The sequence below is a fragment of the Vitis riparia genome, chromosome 3 (genome assembly GCF_004353265.1).
Source record: "Vitis riparia cultivar Riparia Gloire de Montpellier isolate 1030 chromosome 3, EGFV_Vit.rip_1.0, whole genome shotgun sequence".
NCBI classification, from domain to species: domain Eukaryota; kingdom Viridiplantae; phylum Streptophyta; class Magnoliopsida; order Vitales; family Vitaceae; genus Vitis; species Vitis riparia.
The window spans coordinates 10,041,626-10,049,709 of NC_048433.1; the positions used below are offsets into that span (position 1 = coordinate 10,041,626).

The 8,084-nt window shown below is 33.4% G+C and overlaps 1 protein-coding gene across 1 annotated transcript; it reads left to right on the top strand.

Annotated features, from left to right (window-relative positions):
* The first annotated feature begins 2,065 nt into the window (after positions 1-2,065).
* Positions 2,066-7,276, top strand: LOC117911242 (heat shock 70 kDa protein, mitochondrial). Its single transcript, XM_034825539.1, has 6 exons — positions 2,066-2,287; positions 4,220-4,290; positions 4,370-4,448; positions 4,541-5,107; positions 5,199-5,819; positions 6,262-7,276. The coding sequence occupies exons 1-6, from the start codon at positions 2,213-2,215 to the stop codon at positions 6,886-6,888; spliced, it is 2,040 nt and encodes a 679-aa protein (XP_034681430.1). The 5' UTR covers positions 2,066-2,212; the 3' UTR covers positions 6,889-7,276.
* Positions 7,277-8,084: the final 808 nt, after the last annotated feature.

Here is an 8,084-nt window from a genome sequence, read left to right on the forward strand (position 1 = left end):
AAATCTTCAATTATTACTCTTGCATTTGCATACCATATTTGAAAATTTATTTTAGATATTGTATATATAAATGATTATATGGGAGTTTGTTTATTTGGGATTATTATTATTGGATCTTGATTATTAGATGTTTCAACAAAATTTTCTTGTTTGTATTGTATTAAATTTCTTATTTGTTCATTTTCTTATTTTCGTTGATCTATTTGCTTTTTTATTTCTTGTATTTCATCTTTCAAATCTTCAATGGTTATGGACTTTTGAGTCTTTTTGAATCTATTAAAAACTTTATCTATTAAGTATTGTGTAGGTCAAATTTCTTGAGTTTTTGGGTTTTTCGTGAGAATTAAATTTTTTTAAGTTTTGTAAATATTTTCTTTGTGTTTCCTCATCATCCATTTTGTCTATAACATCAAAAAATACTTATTTATCTACTTTTGAAGATATTACATTTATTGTTTTGTTTTTATTTTTAATTTTATTCATCTTTGTTGAGTTATTGTTTTCTATTTTGTTTGTTTCTTCATTTTATATTCTTTGTACTTCATCACTCTTTTAAATATTGATGTCACCGTTTTATCACATTTTACATATTATAATGACTTTCTTCATCAAGATTTTCCTAGAATGATATGTCATCATTGAGGTAAGAAGATGATTCTAGTGGTTTTATATTGAGCTTGGTTATAAAATATTCTTCTTCAGGAGTAATAAAAGGTTTTGGAACAACAATGTGTTCTAAAGGTTTAATTCTCCAAATGGACATGGTTTTTGTTTCTTCAATGAGATGAAATAATTTATTTTGAGTTGATCTAAGGTCATAGATTTGAAAATCTTTAAATCAAGTAAAAAATTCCGAAAATTCATTCGTAATGGGTAATTTCTCATTCTAGTTCTTGTTGAGGAATAAGTGGTTTTTTTTATTATATTTTATATAAACATGATGATAGATTGATATTATTGATCAATTAGTTTGAAATAAGTGTGGAATGGTTTCAAAAGAAATATTGATCTATTTTTCAGTTTTAAAAAGATAAGTTAAAACATCTTTTAATTTTTTTTTGAAAAATTTTCAAGGATTTGAGATGCATGGTCATGAAAATATTTTTAAAAATTCCCTGATTCATAAACTAAGGTACAAGATAAAAAATTTCTTTATTTACAATAAATATATTCACATAAGCTGAATTTATAACAAAGAAGAAATTAGGGTTGTGGTATGCTATATACCTTGTTTTTATTCTAACGTTTTTTGTTTTAAAATGTTTGTATAGAAGTTCTTGATTTTTAAATATTTTGTTATATTGGGTTTCCAGAAAGAAAGTTTCATCTAAAGAGTAGTTATCAATCCCACTTAAATTTTCAACAAGGTTTTCATATTGTTTAGAAAGAAAAATCGATTTCCTAGTTAAATTAAGCATTTCAAGTTGACTAAACCAGTTTGACTGATTGACACTATACTGGTTTTCAAATCTTTTATCAATCATTTTTTATCTTCTTGAATTTTGAGATTTTGAAATTTTTGGATTTCTAAGGCAATAAGTTGATTTTGAAGTTTTATAGATGTTGAGTTAAAGCTAACACGGTTTTTTCCTAAGCATATTCTAAGTAAAAATTCAAAAATATCAGTTAATCAATATATCTTCCTGTATTTATATTATATTAAATATATCAAGGATATATTTTTAATATATCCGGGTATTTTAAACCTTGCTTTTGAACCGAAAAACAACGGTTGCATGGCATTATCTAAAAAACAGAAACAATAATGTGATGATTTTGGATAATTTATTTACAAATTTCCAAATTTTATTTTGTAAAAGTAATAAATAATATTTCTATATCAGAAGCTGAAAACCCACTTTCTGGAAAAAGTAATTTTGTTTGTGGAAACTATCTTCCAGAAAACATGTGGAGGAACTTGCTCCACCAGAGGAGGAGCCACGTCACAAATTAAGGCTCAAAATAACAAAACAACACAAGAAACGGTACCGTTTTGACTTGTACACGACGTCGTTTTAAACTCGTAAGATCCAAAACCGATGAAGCACCTGGCTCCATCTAGAACCTTCGGAGTTCGGATGCACCTCCGTAACTAGAAAACTCTCCACATTTTCGTTCTCTCTCCAAAAACCCTAAACCCTAGAAAACAAAGAAGCAACCTCTATCGGTCTATTCTTCCTCTTTCTCTTTGTTCGATTTCTATTCAAATTAGATGGCTGCCTCCGTTTTGCTCCGATCTCTACGTCGCCGTGAACTCTCTTCCCCTTCTCTCTCTGCTTACAGAGCTGTACGTATCGTTTCTGATCCATATTAGATGATTAAGGTTTTTTTTTGTTATTATTCCTTTTCTTTTTTCTGTGCTTTTTTTTTTTTTTCATTTTATTAGGGGTTTTTGGATACTTGTCATCTAATCCTTTCTGGGTTTTGTTTGGTTCCCTGGAAAATTGAGTAAAATAAGTAGAAAACGAACTCTCAAGAGTGATATGAGGCTTCTTCAGTTTCTCTTTTTATTGTCCTGTTCCTGAGTCTCCTAACGGAGCTCTAGGGTTCTGTTCTTATGAAGTCAGATGATATGGCTGTCTAATATTTATTTTGGTGTGCTCTTGTTGTATCATTTTGAATTGTAAAATTTGAACTTTCACGTTTTTTCGTGAATATTTGCTTGTAATTGGCACCGTGTTCTGATTCATTTCTAACTCAGTATTGATATCTCTACTCTGAATAATTACTTGGCAGTTGATTTGCATGTTGTGCATGAATTTAATATGAGCAGTGCTCAATCTCACTAACAAAATAAGCTTTAGCAATCATCACCTCTGTTTCCAGGCCTGCTACTGTATCTACTCTTGCTACACAAATTCCTGCCATTTAGCTTTTTTTCATTCAATTTTTTTTTGCTTTGGTGCTCTCATGGTTTGAATTTTCCTTCTGCTTTAGCTTCTGATCATATGCTAAGTTACCGCCTTTTTTTTGGGCTTTTTGGTTCTATTTGGCTTTTGGGTTGATGCTGATATCCATGTGCACTTCATACTATTTGGGTCATTTTTTTGCTTTAAAATTTGATGTTGTGGGTCAGGAGATTTCATGTACTTGTGGCACTGTAGTTTTCTCTTTTATGTTGAGTTCCTTCACATTCTAGTTTTTGATTGCTTTTCAAAATATATTAGAGATTCTTTTGCAAGTTGCTATTAAAAGTGTGGGTCAAATGAGTTGTGTCTTTTAGTTTTCTAAATTTCGCTTTCTGGACTCAATTGAAAGATGTCATTCATTTTAGATATATGCCTGGTTGTTGGGCAGGCTTTGATGCATGATAAATTTCTTTAAGTCTGGGGAGTTTATCAATTGATTCTTTAATGTCAGGAATCAAATTGGAGAACCTGGTTCCATGGGAGCTTAAAGTAAAAGTGTTTTGGTCAAATATTTAGAACAAATCTCTTATAAAAGGAGTTCTAGTATCCAAAAATTGAAATATACCTTGTTATCAAAGGTTTTTGCCCATATCCCTTTTTTCCTTTTAGGGGTAGAGATGTTCTATTGATCTTGGATGAATTTTTATGCTTACTTTTATGTGCCTGGGGGATGTGTTAACTTGGTTTTACAGGATAACTTCTTGTAGAGGAGGTTTAAGAGTAAAATTTTTTGAAGTTCTGTCACATGTTACCATAGGTATGAACTGTCTAAGGATGAATTTGTCCGAGGAAAAAGTAAAATAACTGTGATAATAAGAATACAATAAATAAGAATGTAAGGAAAAAAAATATATGTAATTTGTGTCTTTCAATATAGGGGCTTGGGTTTTTTGTAGTGCCTTCATCAAATCTCTGCCTGATCTGCTGTGAGGAAGCAGTGGGCCTTTTTGCACCTAGGCATACTTTTAATAGCACATTTGGTTGTTTATTGTCTTTCAGTTCGTGTTGAACTTCTTGTGGGTATTGACTCAATTGTTGTTTCTCTTTTTTTCTTTTCTTTTCTTTTCTTTTTTGTGTGAATTTAAGTAGTTTATGGTGACTAATGAATTTTGATTCACATTTTGTGCATATTACTCTCTGGATTGAGTTCACTGTTATGCTTGTGTATAACTTGTCCCTGTTTATTTTAATTGCTATTTTACCAATAATTGAGGTTTGTCTTGGTAGCAGAGCCTTAGTTTGGCCATATTAAGACCAATTTCAAGGATTTATAATTTAAACTTGCCTTTTTTAATATTTTGACCAAGCAGTTGACTGGAAATACAAAGTCATCATGGAATACATCTCCAACAGGTTGGGCAAGTTTGGCTAGGGCGTTCAGGTATAATAATTTCTTTTCTCATCAATGCATTTCTTTAGCATCCTTTTCTTGTTTCCAACTCTGGGCCTCTTATATACAGCTCGAAGCCTGCTGGTAATGATGTCATTGGAATTGACTTGGGTACCACCAACTCGTGTGTTGCAGTTATGGAGGGAAAGGTGACACTCTGTTGGTCTTGTGAACAATCAAAATTTAATTAATAGAGAACTCTATCACGTTATAATTGAGCTCTGACAGACATTTTCTGCAGAATCCCAAAGTTATTGAGAATTCTGAAGGATCTCGGACTACACCATCAGTGGTTGCCTTCAATCAGAAGGGAGAGCTACTTGTAGGTACTCCAGCAAAACGTCAGGCTGTGACAAACCCGACAAATACTGTTTTTGGGACCAAGCGTCTTATCGGCAGACGCTTTGATGATCCCCAGACACAAAAAGAAATGAAGATGGTTCCATATAAGATAGTTAGGGCTCCCAATGGAGATGCATGGGTTGAAGCTAATGGACAGCAATATTCTCCAAGCCAAATTGGGGCCTTTATTCTTACGAAGATGAAAGAAACTGCAGAGTCTTATCTTGGGAAGACAGTCTCAAAAGCAGTGATCACTGTGCCAGCTTATTTCAATGATGCTCAGAGACAAGCAACAAAGGATGCAGGACGTATTTCTGGACTTGATGTGCAGAGAATCATTAATGAGCCCACTGCTGCAGCACTCTCCTATGGTTTAAACAATAAGGAGGGTCTTATAGCAGTTTTTGATCTTGGGGGTGGAACATTTGATGTTTCTATTCTGGAGATCTCTAATGGTGTTTTTGAGGTATGCATTTTGTCTATGATATAAAACAATTTTGTTCTTTTTGTTCCTTCAATTATTCTATTTACCTGACAATCAATTAATAATTGTTTAGGTGAAAGCAACAAATGGTGATACGTTCTTGGGAGGAGAGGATTTTGACAATACTCTTTTGGAGTTTTTGGTGAGTGAGTTCAAGAGAACTGAGGGAATTGATCTTTCAAAGGATAGGCTTGCCCTGCAGAGACTCCGGGAAGCAGCTGAGAAAGCCAAGATAGAACTCTCATCAACGTCTCAGACTGAAATCAACCTGCCATTTATCACAGCTGATGCATCAGGTGCAAAACATTTGAACATAACTCTCACCAGATCAAAATTTGAGAGTTTGGTGAACCACTTGATTGAGAGGACCAGGGGCCCATGTAAGAGCTGTCTGAAGGACGCAGGAATATCCACCAAGGAGGTGGATGAAGTTCTTCTTGTAGGTGGGATGACTCGGGTTCCTAAAGTACAAGAAGTGGTGTCTGAGATCTTTGGAAAGAGCCCCAGCAAAGGAGTAAATCCTGATGAGGCTGTTGCCATGGGTGCTGCTATTCAGGGAGGCATTCTTCGTGGAGATGTGAAAGAGTTGCTTCTCTTGGATGTCACTCCCCTATCCCTTGGTATAGAGACACTGGGTGGCATCTTCACCAGGCTGATCAACAGGAACACAACAATTCCCACTAAGAAGAGTCAGGTCAGTTTGTGAAACCATATTTGATTGTTCTAAAACATTACTTTAATGAAGAAGGGCCAATAATTGCTGTAGGGCACTTATTTGATTTCCAATGTCTAATTTTGTAAAATTCAAATATATGTTGAAATTTGTATCATCAAGTCTTAGTCTAAGAGGTTTACCAAGTAACGAAGGGTGCACTAAATGAATTGAAAGGAAAAAACATTATCTAAGTGCAACCTGGGTATATGACCAACCAAACCTAGCTGAAGACTGCTGGGCATCTTGGTCAAGAAGTCTGGTTGTCTGGGCTCTGGAGAAGCTTTTGGCCTTTGGTATGGACTCTGGTTGGCCTTCAACCAAAATAATCTAATCTAAATTGGAATTTTATATGCCTAGTTGTTTGGTGTAGATTTTTTATATCGGATTCCAAATTCTAATTGTTGCTTTTGTGTAATCTCAGGTGTTCTCAACAGCAGCTGACAATCAAACTCAGGTTGGTATCAAGGTACTGCAAGGTGAGCGAGAGATGGCATCTGATAACAAGCTCCTTGGTGAGTTTGAGCTTATGGGCATCCCACCAGCTCCCAGAGGCCTGCCTCAGATTGAAGTCACATTTGATATTGACGCTAATGGAATTGTCACTGTGTCCGCCAAAGACAAGGCCACAGGGAAGGAACAACAAATCACAATCCGCTCATCTGGTGGCCTTTCAGAAGATGAGATTGAGAAGATGGTTAAGGAAGCCGAGTTGCATGCCCAGAAAGATCAGGAGAGAAAAGCTCTGATAGATATCAGAAACAGTGCAGACACCACCATCTACAGTGTAGAAAAAAGCTTGGGTGAATACAGGGACAAGATCCCAAGTGAGGTTGCAACTGAGATCGAGTCAGCAGTTGCTGATTTGAGGAAGGCAATGTCAGGTGATAACATTGAAGAAATCAAGGCAAAGCTTGATGCTGCAAACAAGGCCGTATCAAAGATTGGACAGCACATGGCAGGAGGTTCTGGTGGTGGTTCGACCCCTGGAGGAGGTTCTCAGGGTGGTGATCAGGCTCCCGAGGCAGAATATGAAGAGGTGAAGAAGTAGGGAGGCTCTGAATGTGTAGGTTGAGTTGGGTTGAATCTGATTCAAAAAGTAAATTAAAAAATTTTCATTTGCTTTTCTTACTAGGATAAATGGGGTTCTAGCAGTTTTGTATCTAAAATGGTCAAAAGTGCATTAGGTTTTTAATCTGTCTTATGAGTGATCCTTTGTTAACAAATTTTTTGCATGAGCTATTTCTTTGTTGTCTGCCAAAGTTGATATCCCGGGATGTGGGGTGGTTGCATCTTGCATGTCAATGCGCTTTGGGGCTTCCGGTTGAAGTGAGCTTTTGTCACAAGGTTCGGGTAGCCGGGATTACAAAGATGATTGCATCTACTTGGCTATGTTTGGAATGTTGGAGTATAGAATAAAAATAGAATATTAACTTTAATTTTTTTTTATTCATTTATGTGCTTGAATTATTTTTTAGAATAAAACTAGGAATAAAAAATTATTATTGAAATGAAATTCTTTTATACAACTACAATTATTAAATTAATAAAAATAATAATTTGAACCATCCGATAGAAAATGAATGAAAATATTTTAGAGTATAGATGGGAGTAATTTAAGAAATATTTTGTACATATGTCAAAGGACATTATAAGGAGGCTGAAAATAATACGAATTTCATATTACAATAATATAATTATTTGATGTTTTGTTTTTAAGAATTGTATTTTATTCTTTTTAACTTAAAAATAGTTCTTAAAAACAAATTTTAGAAAACACAACCATTTTATATTTTCCTTTTATTTATAAAAATTGGTGAAAGCAATTTTTATTTGTTTTAAAAAAATTGTTTTTTATTTCAATTTGTTTTAAAATTTGTTTTCTTTTATTTCTAAAAATTGGTGAAAACTTTTACTTCAAAATTGTTCCTCATTTCACTTTGTTTTTAAAAATATTTTAGAGAACAATGATAAAAAAATATTAGAAATTTTTTAAAATAAAAAGTTGTTTTTAAATCACATTGCCAAATGGGCTAATAATGATTTTGAAATTTTGATAAATTTAATTATAGATTATCTTAATCATAATTATACAATATTTAATTTTAATCATAATTATATAATATTTTAATGTTAATTAGAAAATATTACATATGGATAGAATAATTGAACGTATTTAAAGCCAATTGATATTTAGAGATGACAATGAGACAGGTTTTTAGGACACCCGTTCCACTCCTAATGAGA

Coding starts and splice junctions, on each gene's coding strand:
- LOC117911242 (XM_034825539.1), top strand. CDS start 2,213: ATGGCTGCCTCCGTTTTGCTCCGATCTCTACGTCGCCGTGAACTCTCT. Junction 2,288..4,219: donor CTCTCTCTGCTTACAGAGCT/GTACGTATCGTT, acceptor TTGACCAAGCAG/TTGACTGGAAATACAAAGTC. Junction 4,291..4,369: donor AGTTTGGCTAGGGCGTTCAG/GTATAATAATTT, acceptor TCTTATATACAG/CTCGAAGCCTGCTGGTAATG.